This window comes from Oncorhynchus nerka, linkage group LG21, assembly GCF_034236695.1.
Source record: "Oncorhynchus nerka isolate Pitt River linkage group LG21, Oner_Uvic_2.0, whole genome shotgun sequence".
NCBI lineage: Eukaryota > Metazoa > Chordata > Actinopteri > Salmoniformes > Salmonidae > Oncorhynchus > Oncorhynchus nerka.
Window position 1 is genome coordinate 3,673,425 of NC_088416.1, and position 18,035 is coordinate 3,691,459.

Consider the following 18,035-nt stretch of genomic DNA (forward strand, 5'->3'; position numbering starts at 1 on the left):
TATTGTGTTATTTTATGGCTGGTTATGACACCTACATAAGTGTCAAAACCCACAAAACCTACCACACAAAGCAAATCATTCCATTACACCGTAGCCAACTTGTAAACAGTAGGTTTATGTTCTACTACATTTTCTAAAATGTACCATATTAACTTGCAAACACATATTGATGTCAGACATGTACCTACCCCAATGCTCTGTTGCTCATGACTGGCGTGAATGCAGGAGCAGATTTCAGGAGCAGGACAAGACACCATATTTGTGACTGATGACCAACATAAGGGCATGTACGTGATAGACCTATCTGGTATAATATGATTCTGATGATCATAATGCTTCTTGACAGGGTCACGAAGTGTATTAGTCCGAGTAAAATAACACAGGATGTTCATAATGCTTCTGGACAGTGTCACAAAGTGAATTTTCTTAGTACAAGTAAAGTGACACAGGATGGCCATAATGCTTCATGACAATGCATATTTTCCATAAGTTATTCCAAATTTGAGGAAAAAAAATATATGACTGTAAAGAATTCATCACAACAACAACATCAAATGACTTAACTCTAAATTGTATTATTTATGTTACATTTTTTCCCTGCCAAGAAGCTTCATTTTTCCTTTCCCATTTTTCCACTGGGCTTCCCTTCCTGCTTCCCCTCTTCCAACGTATTATGCTTGCGCCTGCAGTTAACAGTTCCAATAACTGGTAACGCTACATATACATTGTTTAATGTTGTGAACAAGCAAACTTTGATTCCAAAATATGGAAAAAAAAGTTGTTGTTGTAAGGGTAATAATATAAGCCAGATACGCATATCACATACATGACTGTAAGTCATAAGTTCCAAAGAGGGTGTTTGTCCTTCTCCTGTATTCATCCCAGTCATCAGCAACAGAGCATTGGGCTAGGCACATGTTTGACATCAATGTGGGCACAATTACAATGGTATAATTTTTTTATATAGCATACTATCTACAAATAGAATGGATTGGTTTGCCTTGTGTGGCAGGTTTTGTGGGCTTTAACACTCTTACATAGATGTCATAACCAGCCATAAAATATTGTAATATACAGTACCAGTCAAAAATGTGGACACTCCTACTCATTCAAGAGTTTTTCTTTATTTGTACTATTTTCTACACTGTAAAATAATAGTGAAGACATCAAAACTATGAAATAACACGTGGAATCATGTAGTAACCAAAAAAGTGTTTAAACAAATAAACAACTATTTGATATATGAGATTTTTTTAAGTAGTCAACCTTTGCCGTGATGACAGGGCTATTTTCTGTACACCACCCCTCCCTTGTCACAACACAATGGATTGGCTCAAACACATGAACTTTTAACAAGGCATTTAACCTCATGAAGCCGGTTGAGAGAACGCCAAGAGTGTGCGAAGCTGTCATCAAGGCAAAGGGTGGCTACTTTGAGGAATATGAAATCACAAATATATTTTGATTTGTTTAACACTTTTTTGGTTACTACAAAATTCCATATGTGTTATTTCATAGTTTGGAGGTATTCACTATTGTTCTACAATGTACTGTAGAAAATAGTCAAAATAAAGAAAAACCCTTGAATGAGTAGCCGTGTCCAACCTTTTGACTGGTACTGTACAGTATGTCACAACACGTCTACATATATGTGTCATGACAGTGTTACGACAATGTTATGACAGGTTATGTCAACTGTTGACATATCATGGTTATAACCATGTCATAATGTGATATGATGCTAGGTGTTAAATGAATAAAGCTTTGTATTGGTTATTAACACATGTTGGTCAAGCCCAAAGCTATTTCATTGTCCCTTCCCTCTACTTTGATTTCAAACATGTTCAATATGTATATAATCTAAGGGCAGTGTTTTTGACTGTAGACTAAGAATACCATACAAGTATGAACTTATTGTAACAGTATTGTCCATTGTCAACAGGTGTCAGACTTTCCAGAGGATCAGCTGTTGGTTGCAGTGTTTCCAGGTGTGCCAACGGCCGCTGAGCTCTTCCTGTTACCACACAAGAACCAATCAGAGGGCAGGAAAAAGAGCGAGGAGGAGCTAGAGCAGGTATGGGATAGTTAGATTGGACACTGACATTTTGAGTGTTATTGTAATTCTGTCATGGCATGTATGACAAATAGTTTCCAATCCTTCACACCAATTCACACAATAGGATAAATGCATTGTCATGGCTGAAATTACACACACACACACGCATTAATTCCGACAATTGAGACAACTGAACCAATGTGGTGGGTGTCGTGACGAAACAGCAAATATGATTAAAAGTGTGACAATTGTTTGACGAAATGATGCTTCGTTCATCTCCTTCAACAGATCTCCGAGATACTTGCTAGTGCTCTGAACCAGAATCTGGTGGAGTTTGAGCTAAAGCCAGGAGCAAGAGTAATTGTTTACATCACACAGCTAACTTTGGGTAAGGAAAGAAGTTAGTATCAAGATAATTACATAAATGGCACGAGAAATCATTATTTTCTCTACATGTTTTATTTTTTTAGCTGTGCTTGTTTCTTTTTGTGATGTCATAAATGCAATGTCATTTACTGGCGCTAACGTCTTCATATTTGTGTAGCATAAGCCAAATACGTTTTTTGGGGTTCTGGATTTAAAATGCCTTATATGTTTGTCACAATCTCGGGTGTATGAAGATTGGAGCAGGACGTGGGAGGAAAGGGAGGATGGATTTTATTTGAAGTGGAACTCCTTGAGGCAATTGATGTTTTATATCTGCCATGGAGACGACACAAACATCTGTTCACTGTCTTTTACAGCCATCCAACCACAAAATGAGTGTTGCACTGAGTATAATTATGTTGATTGTTTAGTCCTTGAGAAAAGGACAAAAAAAAGAGAAGTTTGGTTATAAATGCATGCGGAATTCAGAATCGCCTAAAAAAGAATCAACAACATTACACCAGTTTGAGTATTGGCTCAGAATGAGACAAACAAATAACTACTCTTGGCTGCAATTAAAATGCTTTGCTAGCGTCCACCCAAAAACAACACAAATCCTCTTTCACATTGGAAAAGATTCTCAGTTGAAAGTATTGGAATGGATACAGAGCAGTAGTCCAGCCTTCTACTACAGTATATACTGTACATCTACAACACCACACTCACTACACCAGCTGGCTTCTTATATTAGAGTTGAGGGTTAAAGTTGGAAGTGCCCTTACGGAAAAACCACATGATTTCACATGTGGAAAATCACATAATTTCACATAAAATGTAACTTTTTGGAACTCTTCACGTTTTTCTTTTCTGTAATGGTGGGGGTGGGGGTTGGAAAGGGGATTGCCAGGTTTGACAGGTCTAATAGTACACATTTTGATAGTTCTATTAGCCAAGTAATCCCATTCAGAACACATAGGCTTGAGCTGGCCGACTGTGGCTTAAAGGGCTAGATATACACAAGCAGGTCTGCGGGTGCTGGACCATAAAGTGTGCGTGTGTGTGTGTTTTTGTGTCAAGGGTGTGTAATACCACAGAGAGAGGTGTTAAATAGTATAACCAGCACCACATACCCCCAGTTTATTCCACAGTAAGTGTTGCACTTTATTTGTGACAGTTATTGATGTAAAAGGCTTGATTTAAACATAACTTAGCATTTACCTCTGAATATGAATGTTGCTATGCTTGTTTAAAGCAGATGGCTTTTAGTTGGAGAAAAGGCAACCATTGAGAAATAGTAAGTACACGCTATCACAGCCTGGGACATTAAAAATGCACTATCATTGCATTGGATCGACCCATAATACATAGACAGATTTATTTACTTGAATCAACAAATGAATTAAAGTGAAGCATATGCATTGACTGTATGTATCCCTACTGTAGCAGACTGTTGTGTTGCAAAATATACATCTCAACTGTACCACCATTATTGTTATTAGTGACACAATATTATACAGTATAGGATCAATATTGGCAATGAAGCAAGAACATCTCCAAGGCGTTCCCAGATTAGTCTTTATTGTGTTGCTCTGTTCTTGTTATGTTTAATGTTTGTCTTCCTCTACCCTCTGTTACAGCACCCTTGGTGGATTCCATGCCGAGACACAGCAGTTCAGCCATGCTGATGCTCCTATCAGTAGTATTCCTGGGTTTAGCAGTGTTTCTCATCTACAAATTCAAGAGGTATATACTGTACTGTGTGATTATATATTTGAATACTGTATCCCAGCACTGCTCTAATCACCTGTCATCATCATTAATAATGCATATTATAATAATATGCTTGATTGGTAGGGCCTGCATCAATAATGAACTGAAGACTTTCCTTTGAAATAACTTTTCAAATGTCCATTATACTGTAGATGTAGTAAACAGATTTAGAGTGATTTGGATTCATCAGGCACGTGTTGGAATCAGTGATGTTATGTTAAGAAAACTATCATTCAATTGCTTAATATGCTGTTGCCATACTTTGGCTGTTAGTAGCTGAATTATTAAAATGGTGAAAAAGTCTGTGTAAAATGCATCAATTATGGATATGGAAATTCCCGGATGAATCTAAAGAAGAAGCAGATTTATTGAAATGTCACACCCGACAAAGCAAAACAATTAAGTAACAAAATGACTTGGAATTTGAAATAAATTGCAGTACGAGTGGATGAAACAAATTTCTAATCATAAATAGAAAATATTTTTCTGAGATTATGCAAAATGTACACTACCGTTCAAAAGTTTGGGGGTCACATAGAAATGTCCTCAACTAGTCTAAAGAAGGCCAGTTTTAGTGCTTCTTTAATCAGGACAACAGTTTACAGCTGTGCTAACATAATTGCAAAAGGGTTTTCTAATGATCAATTAGCCTTTTAAAATGATCAACTTGGATTAGCTAACACAACGTGCCATTGGAACACAGGAGTGATGGTTGCTGATAATGGGCCTCTGTACGCCCAAGTCAGCTGTTTCCAGCTTCAATAGTCATTTACAACATCAACCATGTCTACACTAAATTCCGATCAATTTGATGTTATTTTAAATGGACACATTTTATTTAGCTTTTCTTTCTAAAACAAGGACATTTCTAAGTAACCCCAAACTTTTGAATGGTAGTGTATACACATTAGGAGTACAGTCTTATATCGCTAAATTGATGTCATATGGACATTTAATGATGTATAGATTAAGAATTTCTTAGTTAGATATCTAGTGGCTTCATGATAATAGGGGGATTAGTATAGTTTTGTCAACATACCAACTCCGAACAAAAAGTGTAATATACATATTGGAGAAATGTTGCCAATGGGACAGATCATCATTGAATAGTCATTCCCTATTGTAACATGGCTGTTGTCTGTCTACATTTACCAATCTGCAGAAAAATCCCCTGGATTAACATATACGCGGAGGTGAACCAGGAGAAAGAGCAGGAGATGATCGGTTCGGTCAGCCAGAGCGACAGCACGCCTAAGATCACCCTCAGTGAGTTCTCTACGGCCAAAGAAGTAATGGAGAAGGAGATGGACGCCAGGGTTAAACGTAAGATACATGGTCTGATAAATAATTTTTTTAACAGCAAGTTGCTAATTTGGATGAATTTTGGATGAACTATGAACTTCCAACAATATTACACATACATTGTCCAAATTAATTTTATTGGACTAAAACACATATGGGTCATATCTCCATGTATACAAATGTTGAGTTTTGACCTGCAGTGTATACAATACATAGTGTTTTATAAAGTCTACATTGTTTCTTTACATGGAATTAACTGGTAAGAAAAGGGAGGAGTAGTGTATCTTCAGAAGGAAACTAGGAAACAAACGAAGCAACATTCTTTCCACAATATTAAGCTGATCAACCCCTTAAAAATATATTTTGATCTTTTGATAAGACATTGTAATGAAACCCCAATAATTAACAGGCAGTATCAGTGTCAAAGTAGGTATTTGTTTCACAGACATCAAAGCCTCTACTACCAGTGGACTAACCTATGTTGTTCTTATGTGTGTTTTTTCTCTCCCTACCCCAGGGCGAATTGGACATGCCTGCGAGAGCACAAGGGAGATTCCTAACTGTACTAGCGTGTAAAGCCAGGGAAGGAATGCAACACATGTGTACAGACAAAGTATTGCCATTTTGAGGGTTCTCTCTTTTTTGTTTTCTTTTGTAAATTCTCAAACACAACACCAATGTTAATAGTTTTCTAAGGGCCTGATTTATACTGATGTGCATGGGTGTCTTGCTTGATAGCATCTATGCGGCGAATCTGAAATCCACTCAACGAGACAAGTTTCAATTACAAGTATGAGCATCTTAGGCCTACTGTTACGCAATTTGGATTAACAAGAAACGTTACATTTTCAGTCCGTAATTGTCTTATTTCATGGACTTTTTTCAAAGCCTTTATCAAACCTATGAAGAGAGTTATGTAGATTTCTTAATGTTTTACTTTTCATGAGGTATAAGAGTTTTTGTCTGTTTGGGCCATCATGTCTGGGTCTCCGATCTAACAGGGAATATTTTTGAAAATGTACCATATTATCTTTAGATTTCAGTTATCACTCTGTATATACTATATGTATGTTTACTTTTCACACGCTTGTAGTAAAAGTACAATGCCAAACACAGGAGATCTAGTCATGGCCTGTCATCAGTTCTTAAAAGTGTGTTAAAAAGCAAGATGTTACTTATAGGAAGAGATCAACTTTTTTTTAATGATGTCCTTGACTTGTGCATGTTATTATTAAGGACGAGATGTATGTGTTGTAGATAAGCAAGTTTTGTAAATAGTTATTTTCTATTCATTAAAAGAGCTCAGTCACTTTTACATACAGTATATATACAGACTTACATATTCTTCATTTGGTTGATTTATGGCATACAATGTATCTGACTTGTACAAAGGGTTTAACTGTTAAAGATGGGCATCATTTTCTAAATATCAAACCAGGTTAACACAACGCCACCCCTGCTTGAAATGAAGTAAAACACATAATTGGTGGTAATTTTTCACCTGCATCTCAAGGTTAAACTCTTTGTAACAGACGACACTAGCCATAAACATCATGGGATTATTTCTAATGTTTTCCCTTTGAATGTAACGAGAAAAGTGGAATCAACCATTTATGATCCGTGGATATAAATTGTGTCTGATTCATCAAGATGATCCCACATTGTTGTCGATGTCAAATTGTTATTACTGATGAGTATATTGTTCAAGGCCCATCAGCGTGTCAAGGACAAGTATCTTGGGGGTATTTTGCAGTTTGATAGTTTATCAAGTCCTTTGCTGGCATCTATTCATAGAGTGTCCTGTCTCTGTAAAGCATATCAACTCATAGAGTGTCCTGTCTCTGTAAAGCATATCAACTCATAGAGTTTCCTGTCTCTGTAAAGCATATCAACTCATAGAGTGTCCTGTCTCTGTAAAGCATATCAACTCATAGAGTGTCCTGTCTCTGTAAAGCATATCAACTCTCAGAGTTTCATGATAATCTCCTCAAACATTATCTCTCAAACAATATCTCCATACAAGAAGGGAACAAAACAACTTTGTGTTGACTTTCCACTCATCTGATAAGGTGTCTGGAGTAAAAACTACACGATACAATGATTTTAAACCACCATCCCATCCATATGAGTCTTAGCAAATTATCCCACTATCAACACATTTCATCAGCTTCATTTAGAAGTTATAAACTTACTGTTGAGTCAAGTTCTACCACTTAAATTCCCTAGCGTGGTGAAATACACACAATAGTATAAATGCTAGCTAGTAGCTAGTTTCCCCCACCACACTGCTGTGCAATGCAGTCCTCCGAAAGCTGTCATCAGCAAGAGCAGGAGCAGGAGCTTCAGTCAGCCAGCAGCTTGAAGGCACGGACAGGTCCCTGGCAGCAGGTGTAGCCAGTCTGGCGGTAAGCGGAGATGAGTGGATGATTAAGCAGCGAATTCACCATGCCGAGCTATCCCACAATGCCATGCCTGGAGTTAGCACATGACGACACACAGAGGCAGGAATGGCGGGAATGTTTAGAGAATGTTGCAGAAGGAAAGTGTTTCCCATGATCGTGTACATAAGTGTGTTCAGTTGTAAAGGAAAGGGGTGGAGCTTCTGTGTCTGTAGTCCCTTGTTACATTGTAACAAGAGTGGTGCTACATTCTAATAGGATGGTTATAGCAGCGACAATCTAACGTTGTTATGATGCATGAAACTCCATCCACAGAGGCATTCTTCCTGACAGGACATAACAAAGCAACACTTTGTTTTGTTGAACGATAATTGCATCATCCTCACTCATCTGACTGTCTCTATTTTGTTTGTTGTTGACAACTCACTTTGATGTTCTCAATGTCACGCCGGCTTTGTTCAAATACTTATTAAAAGAAAACGGGAATATTAAATTGTTTTTTCTTTGTGCCATCTCTGCCAACACCAGTTCCTAAGGTGACTCCTCCTCTGGTAGACAAAGTTGAGCTAGCTGAGCTAAAAGGTCACTGAGAGTTCATCCACGTGAATAATTTATTTTATTTCTCCTGAATTTCTTCAGAAGACATTCCTTCGACATGTAAGGCCATTATAGCAGTCGATTACAACCATTCATCCCATGAGCCTCGAAGCTCTTTTTGCCCATATGAGCTGGAAACACGCGTTGGCATTTTCGCTATGGTTGTTGATCATTCAACAGTTCTAAGTTCTTCAGACATGCTTCAGAGGCAAGACCTATTTTGAAAATATATTTTTCTGCAGGTTTGTAGGGAAAGTGGTGGTAGGTTGTAAGGCAACAAAATGGGAACAATGCTAAGAGGCGTGAATACTTTCGCAAAGGCACTGTAATTGGGTTTTGTTACATTTGTAACAGTTTGTGAGCTTATTTATTGGTGTAGATATCTTATTCTGTAACGTTCGTTTGAAAAAGTTTTCTCTTGTGTTCGTTGCTTGACATCAGATTCCATTGAGCTGTTTTGATTAGTTACAAATGTTGAACACCTAATATAAGATTATCTATGAACTCGGAAAGGGAATCAAGATTGTGGGAAAGGGAAATTAAGAAACCTTAGTGTACATAGATGCAGTAATGAGGTCAATGGAACTCAACCAAATGAATGGAAATGTCATGGAAACGCGTAGGGGAAAGATGGCCTGGGGGAAATGTCCTGAAACTCCTCATTGACCCACAGCAAAATGTGGCTACACTTAGGCTATTGTTTATATGTGTATTTCACACTATGTTGAGGTAGAAATCGGAGTATAATGCATGTAGGGATGTCATTGTGACCAATCAACTGCGTTACAGTTAAAAACGACTTTGACTACCAGCACAGATTTCTGTATAATAGCTATGCTACCAGCTTATACGAACAGGAGTTAGCATTTAGCAGTCACTTCTTCAAACCTGAAATGGGAAAACTTCTAAAATGTTATGCACACTTTAGTAACCACTTAGTGGGCCTGTTACAATACATCAATCATGACGGATTTGACTATCTACTTTGTTAGGTCAGATTTGATGAATGTGCGCTAATCTCCGTGGTCTGAGTTCCATTGACCTGTTTACCACATGTATTATGATTCTAAGGGCAGACCATTGTAATACTCTTCATTGCACAAATCCTACAACGCATGCATCATCAGTGCTGTTCTGTTTCATCTTAATTTCAATATTTCTACTGTAAAGAAAATGTCATTTTGAAATTGTTTCAAATAAATGTATTTTTCTACATCAACGCATTTCTCTCTGTGTAATGGAATTCTTAAAACTCTGAGAAGGATAATAGGAGGTGATTTGCACTGCATATTAATCTGACATTCTTATTGCTATATCCCACACGTTACTGTGTGTGAGTTTGTGTGTGTCTGCATTCTTGTTTCGAACCTCTGTTTATCTCTCTCTCTCTCTCACTCACACATTTGCATCAAGTGGATGCGCACCAAAACGTCGAAAGTATACATTATATTTCGAGTAAACTTGTCAAACTATGTTTATAATTAAGCCTTAGCATGTTATAAAGGTCTACAGCAATCGTGAGGGCGAACAGATAAGCACACGTTGTTCAGTCCGTCCTGAGAGAAAGAGAGAGAAATTTCCCAGCTCCCATTGGTGAAACTTTTTTTTTGCGTCACCGGGACGTTTGGGCACGCTGAACGTCTCGTGAGCGCGCGATTCTCACAGTTACACGCCTCATCGAAAGCAGGCTTCACGCTGAAGACGTAGAAACTGTTTCCATGGTTATAACTGTTTGGGAAGTGTGTATACGATGACGTCAAAGTGATGGCAACTGAGACTTCTGCTTTAGCTAGAGACAAAATTTAAATGGTTTTATAAGCTTTAGAGTGTTTCCTATTCGATAACAATTTTTATATGCATATATTAGCAACTTTTGACAAAAATTTATCATGGTTTATATGGGTGCCGAATTCCTCCAGAAGGGGCAGTATTCAGGCCTGTCCCTAAGAGGTTACCTCATTTATTTCCTTACTTCACCCACCTTACCTCATTTGCACACACTGTATATAGACTTTTTCTATCGTGTTATTGACTGTATGTTTGTTTATTCCATGTGTAACTCTGTGTTGTTTGTGTCGCACTGCTTTGCTTTATCTTGGCCAGGTCACAGTTGTAAATGAGAACTTGTCAACTAGCCTTTCTCAACTAGCCTACCTGGTTAAATAAAGGTGAAATATATATATATATATATATATATACAGTGGGGAGAACAAGTATTTGATACACTGCCGATTTTGCAGGTTTTCCTACTTACAAAGCATGTAGAGGTCTGTCATTTTTATCATAGGTACACTTCAGCTGTGAGAGACGGAATCTAAAACAAAAATCACATTGTATGATTTTTAAGTAATTAATTGGCATTTTATTGCATGATATAAGTATTTGATACATCAGAAAAGCAGAACTTAATATTTGGCACAGAAACCTTTGTTTGCAATTACAGAGATCATACGTTTGCTGTAGTTCTTGACCAGGTTTGCACACACTGCAGCAGGGATTTTGGCCCACTCCTCCATACAGACCTTCTCCAGATCCTTCAGGTTTCGGGGCTGTCGCTGGGCAATGCAGACTTTCAGCTCCCTCCAAAGATTTTCTATTGGGTTCAGGTCTGGAGACTGGCTAGGCCACTCCAGGACCTTGAGATGCTTCTTACGGAGCCACTCCTTAGTTGCCCTGGCTGTGTGTTTCGGGTCGTTGTCATAATGGAAGACCCAGCCATGACCCATCTTCAATGCTCTTACTGAGGGAAAGAGGTTGTTGGCCAAGATCTCGGGATACATGGCCCCATCCATCCTCCCCTCAATACGGTGCAGTCGTCCTGTCCCCTTTGCAGAAAAGCATCCCCAAAGAATGATGTTTCCACCTCCATGCTTCACGGTTGGGATGGTGTTCTGTGGGTTGTACTCATCCTTCTTCTTCCTCCAAACACAGCGAGTGGAGTTTAGACCAAAAAGCTCTATTTTTGTCTCATCAGACCACATGACCTTCTCCCATTCCTCCTCTGGATCATCCGGATGGTCATTGGCAAACTTCAGACGGGCCTGGACATGCGCTGGCTTGAGCAGGGGGACCTTGCGTGCGCTGCAGGATTTTAATCCATAACGGCGTAGTGTGTTACTAATGGTTTTCTTTGAGACTGTGGTCCCAGCTCTCTTCAGGTCATTGGCCAGGTCTTGCCGTGTAGTTCTGGGCTGATTCCTCACCTTCCTCATGATCATTGATGCCCCACAAGGTGAGATCTTGCATGGAGCCCCAGACCGAGGGTGATTGACCGTCATCTTGAACTTCTTCCATTTTCTAATAATTGCGCCAACAGTTGTTGCCTTCTCACCAAGCTGCTTGCCTATTGTCCTGTAGCCCATCCCAGCCTTGTGCAGGTCTACAATTTAATGCTGATGTCCTTACACAGCTCTCTGGTCTTGGCCATTGTGGAGAGGTTGTAGTCTGTTTGATTGAGTGTGTGGACAGATGTCTTTTATACAGGTAACGAGTTCAAACAGGTGCAGTTAACCTTTTGTGACGAGCAAACCCGTATCCGGGAGCGTAATCATAGCCTCAAACGCATTAGCATAACGCAACGGACATAAATACTGGAAACTTTTCCTATTCATGAAAATCGCAAATGAAATAAATATATTCAAACACAAGCTTAGCCTTTTGTTAACAACACTGTCATCTCAGATTTTCAAAATATGCGTTACAGCCAACGCTAGACAAGCATTTGTGTAAGTTTATCATGGCATAATGCTATGCTAGGCTCTGCTACATAATATCGACAGAAACACGGCAAACGTTGTTTAGGATCCATCCTCAAGGTGTTTTTAACAAATATATCCGATAATATATCCATCGAGGCAGTTGGTTTCTCATAAGAAGCGATTGGAAAAATGGCTACCTCAGTATTTTACGCAAGGTTTTCTGCGGGAGACACCATGTGACCACATGCCATATATGGTCCCTTACAGCCATTCTTCAAGGGAAATGCCTAAAAAGACGTCACAATGCCGTAGACACCTTGGGGAAAACGTGGAAAACGTAAACTCATTCATAGCTCATTCACAGCCATATAAGTAGTCATTGGCATGAGGCGGTTTCAAAAAATGTGGCACTTCCTGGTTGGATTTTTATCTGGGTTTCGCCTGTAACATCAGTTCTGTGGCACTCACAGACAATATCTTCGCAGTTTTGGAAACGTCAGAGTGTCTTCTTTCCAAAGCCGTCAATTATATGCATAGTCGAGCATCTTTTCGTGACACAATATCTTGTTTGAAATGGGAACGTTTTTCATTCAAAAATTAAAATAGCGCCCCCTAAATCCAACTGGTTAATACAGGTAATGAGTGGAGAACAGGAGGGCTTCTTAAAGAAAAACTAACAGGTCTGTGAGAGCCGGAATTCTTACTGGTTGGTAGGTGATCAAATACTTATATCATGCAATAAAATGAAAATTAATTGCTTAAAAATCATACAATGTGATTTTCTGGATTTTTGTTTTAGATTCCGTCTCTCACAGTTGATGTGTACCTATGATAAAAATGACAGGCCTCCACATTCTTTGTAAGTAGGAAAACCTGCAATATCGGCAGTGTATCAAATACTTGTTCTCCCCACTGTATATATATATATATATATATATATATATATATATATATATATACTTTTTTCTATCTAGCCTTTGTGGCCATGTACTGGTATAATCTCCAACTGGCACAGCCAGAAGAGGAGCCACCCCTCAGAGCCTAGTTCCTCTCTAGGTTCCTTCCTAGGTTCCTCCCTTTCTAGGGAGTTTTTCCTAGCCTCTGTGCTTCCACATCTGCATTGTTCGCTCTTTGGGGGTTTAAGCTGGCTATCTGTAGAAGCACATAGTGACAACTGCTGATGTAAAAGGGGCTTTATAAAATTAATGTGATTGATTGATGGGTGATAAAATGATGTTATGCAGATCATTCCTTCTCCATTACAGTTGTCCAACTGTTGCAGTGTTAAAACATTGTAGAGAAAAATACAGTTTTGGGAAAACCAGTGTTGAAAAAGCCCAACTACAGCAGATACCTTTACTCAAAGTCTAACAACTTCAGTTTCTCCTAATTCATCAGCACTGGAGTCATTAAGGAGCCAGCAAACTGAGTCACTGTGCACCGTCTGAAAAACCTTGATACATTGCACCTGCTTCAGCCAGCTACAGAAGCTACAGCCAGGGGCTGAAGTGTACACAATGCTCTCCCAAGCACCAACACTGCAGATCAGAATCAGCCATCACTTACTTACACTGCTGCAGGCATTTAGACAATGTACTGCTCTATTCCTGTCTGTCACGATGTTACTGTGTGGAGAATACATTAACTACAGCTATTAGGGAGATATGTGTGTGTGTGTGTGTCTCTAGTGACAGGCATGTCATTAGCAAATAGCAGCTACAACAGTTGATGTAAAATACTTATGGTAAATGCAAAGGCTGCAAGACAAAGGTCGGGCATAAATATTGTCAATGTGATTAATGTGATAGTTTGTGATAACTGTCACCGACACTTGTTCGTAAATGATAAATGTAGTTTTGTGTTAATCTTTAAGCTTCCGAGTTAATCTTCCGATACTGCAGTCATCTTATACAGTAAGTTCATGTTAAAGCTGTATCTTGTTACTGTAGATACTATACTGTTTCTTGTTATTGTAGATACTATACTGTATCTTGTTACTGTAGATACTATACTGTATCTTGTTACTGTAGATACTATACTGTATCTTGTTATTGTAGATATTATAGTGTATCTTGTTATTGTAGATACTATACTGTATCTTGTTATTGTAGATACTATACTGCATCTTGTTATTGTAGATACTATACTGTATCTTGTTACTGTAGATACTATACTGTATCTTGTTACTGTAGATATTATAGTCTATCCTGTTATTGTAGATACTATATTGTACCCTGTTATTTTAGATACCATACTGTATGTTGTTACTGTAGATACTATACTGTATCTTATTATTTTAGAGAAGATATATTTCTTTCGAATATTTTCCAAATTATCTTTACGGTAGCGAGGTCACTGCGTGTCTCCTTCCTGAACCCAAACAGGTGAGAGGTATTCCTATGAGGCACTGGTTTAATTATCACCACGGCGACAGGATGACTTCACGGTATTATGAGATACCACTTCCCCTTCTGTTCCGTTCTACTGCCATTATTTTGACACTGACAGGTAAATCGTCTTTAATTTGACATCCACACCGTGTGACACCTGCTACCACTCGAACATCAACAATGAGCATTGTCTAACAGGCCATGTTTTTTTTCATTATCCTCTAGCCGCCTGTAGCCGGAAAGAGAGGACGAAGCGGTAAAGAATTGATTGGAGGCAGAATATTTGCACTTGATAAAATAGCCTTGTCAAGAAAGATGGCAGCATTGTCATCTGCGAAGCCACCGTCCCCTCTAGAGATTGGGCCTTCACCAGACAATAAAAGTACTGTCACTTAATGGCGAATAAAGACTCTACTTCGATTGCAGTTTATTTAACTTTTGCAGTTTTCTGTCTATGTTGGCAGATGGACCGACTTGGCATAAACAAGGGACATTTGTCTTGACTCGCAAAGGGAAAGCTTTCAGAGCAGCCTCATTATACCTAGGGTTAGATTAATATTGGGGCCTTTCTCAAAATGTTACAGGTATCTTAGGCTGCGTTTACACATGCAGCCCAATTCTGATATTTGTCCCACTAATTGGTCTTTTGACCAATCAGATCAGCTCTAAAAAAAGATCTGATGTGAAAAGATCTGATGTGATTGGTCAAAAGACCAATTAGTGGACAAAATATCAGAATTGGGCTGCCTGTGTAAACACAGCCTTAGAATCCTAAACACATACTCTAACTCTTGGAGAGGGTTGCTGATAAAATCAAATCAAAGTTTATTTGTCACGTGCGCGGAGTAGAACAGGTGTAGACCTTACAGTGAAATGCTTACTTACAGGCTCTAACCAATAGTGCAAAAAAGGTATTCGGTGAACAATAGGTAGGTAAAGAAATAAAACAACAGTAAAAAGACAGGCTACCGGTATATAAAGTAGTGAGGCTATAAAAGTAGCAAGGCTACATACAGACACCGGTTAGTCAGGCTGATTGAGGTAGTATGTACATGTAGAGATGGTTAAAGATAGACATGTGGGATGTGTAATAGAAGCTTGGTTCTAGGCTAAAGTGTATTTACACATTGTGTTAATGTGAGCTGGGCTCCCACACATATGCAGAGCTCCCACACTGATATTGGTTAAGATGGCACTACTGTGAAGAGGTGATTTGATCATAAGGATGTACATTTTGTTAAGACCGCCCAGGGCCCAAGACTGTGTGTTATGGTGCTTAGGATAGTTGATTGTGAGTGAACATAACGGAAATTTCAACAGCTAGTGTTTTCTGTAATAAGTGATTTCATGATTACTCCATTACTCCCACCTGTCACTAAAAATGACTTAAGTTTCAGTGTAATCATTCAAACATTGACTATCAAAAAACGTATCCATGTAGGCCCACTGTGGTATTGCACAAACAAGTGATGTCATGTGATGTGCCAAGATGTGGTCTTACTTGAAAACTGCAACATCATCATCTTGTGTCTCCCATTGAGCATAACATAGAGAGAAAACCACCTCCATAAGCATGTATTGCCTCTGACTTGGGGTTGTTATACTCTGCTAACAACAGGCAGGCTAGAGGACAGCTTTCCATTGGCTTACATCCCACAGGGACCTGAAGAGGACAAGAAGCCATTACCAGAGGTGGCTTATGCATATTGTAATAATAATAATCCATTTATTAAATCTACCACAAAATCACATTTACAAAGAAGCCTATTACATAAACAGGGGTAATTAGCTAGATGAAAAGCCCTTCTAGTCACTCAAGAGTTCAGCAAACACTTATACTGAAGAGAGGGGATAGACATCAACCTCTGTCGACTGTCATAAGAGAATCGGTTTGATATCAAATTCCCTTAAATGAGCTCTGAAACGTTTGGACTCTTCAAGTGGGAGTAATTTTATACATTTACCATTAGAGATTATCTTAATGAAAAATGTGAAATGAGTGCTACACCGTAACAACAACAACATGTAATATTCCTTCTAGAGTCCTACTACAGACTGAAGAATCTGAGGAGACGTACTGCTGTCCACAATATCTCCCAGGGTTTAGCATAAATAAATTCACACAATCATGTAAGATGAGTAATGAAACATTCATATTTTTATAATATTAAGAACACACGGGAATAAATCATTTAGTTATTCATGATTTCACACGCTCAGCAGATTATATATAAAAAAATATGAATTATCTACCTCTCGTCAATATGGAGCTGTCAGACATGCAGGCGTTTTTGATCAGTTAGCACGACAACACCGGAGGCTATTTGTTGTAACTCAAAGGCTGAATATGTATCATTGTACCCCTATCTAGGTGAACTTTATTATGAAAAATGATCTGCACTAACACATTTGGACATGAGCTCCATCCGAAGCAAAAATGAAATATACTATGTTCTAGTTTAACTTTAATTTATGAAGGTAATATAATTGGCTAAACCAGATAGCAACTCTATGACATCGTGATAACATGGAGCATACGGTCCAGCTGCACTACAGAGATTTAGAAAATAGATAAATAATGGAGATATGGAGGATCCATTAGGTAGATAATGAGCTTATTGTCAATATCGTTATATTGATCATAATGTAGATATATTGTGATTAGCAATATCCATTAAAAGATAAGTGTATGCACGTAAGTATATCAAGGCATAACCATGAACTTGTTAAGTTTGTAATATTCTGTCGTGTGTCTTGTGTCATGTGTCTGAGAGTGAGAGAGAGTGAGACAACCAACTCGCTCGGTTGTCATGTGTTGTGAACAAAACTAAAAGGGTGACATCCCAAAATTTGTGGATGGGATCAATAAACCCATCATCTTTGGGACACACTCCTGACTTGAATGATGCAATTCATGTTCCACTTTTAAATAATAAAACAAGCATGAAATTCCAATGAACAAATCCCCCCTGTCGTTTAATATTTAATTTGGGAAGTATTTAATTTGTTACATGTCAAGTCTCAAAATCAATATTTTGTATGAAATTGCGCAATCCTCAAACATATGGCATTGCGTGCTGGTATAGAGCTTCACATTGAGGCCGGCATGCTTTCTGGTCTGGTCGAAAGTGGCTATCTGAGGGTCTAATTAGCCCCGACACCCTCTATAATTTCATATGGAATAGCTACTTTTCATAATTTGGCCAAGTAGATAGTTGGTTCATCGCTAGTTCAAGGACAAATCACTGTACATTTGTGTGAAATGCTGCACATTACACTGTCTAACATTGGACTGTGGAGACAAGATAACATAACCTGTTTTCTATCGCTTTCCCACAATGACATGATTTGACTCACCTTAGAGAGAAAACATAACTGATACCTTAAGTAAGTGGGGTTGTCAGCCCTCGCCTGCACTGAGCAACATATACTCAATGGTTTTGGAATTTCATGACAC

The 18,035-nt window shown here is 38.5% G+C and overlaps 1 protein-coding gene across 1 annotated transcript in view; it reads left to right on the plus strand.

The window, feature by feature from the left end:
- LOC115103696 (VPS10 domain-containing receptor SorCS3-like) overlaps nt 1-8,381 on the plus strand; it is a 218,064-nt gene extending 209,683 nt beyond the window's left edge. Inside the window, exons 23-27 of the mRNA XM_029624570.2 lie at nt 1,943-2,074; nt 2,345-2,444; nt 4,060-4,165; nt 5,355-5,515; nt 6,012-8,381. Coding sequence (XP_029480430.2) covers nt 1,943-2,074; nt 2,345-2,444; nt 4,060-4,165; nt 5,355-5,515; nt 6,012-6,070 — 558 coding nt within the window. The 3' untranslated portion in view covers nt 6,071-8,381. The remainder of the gene's footprint in view (nt 1-1,942; nt 2,075-2,344; nt 2,445-4,059; nt 4,166-5,354; nt 5,516-6,011) is intronic.
- Nucleotides 8,382-18,035: the final 9,654 nt, after the last annotated feature.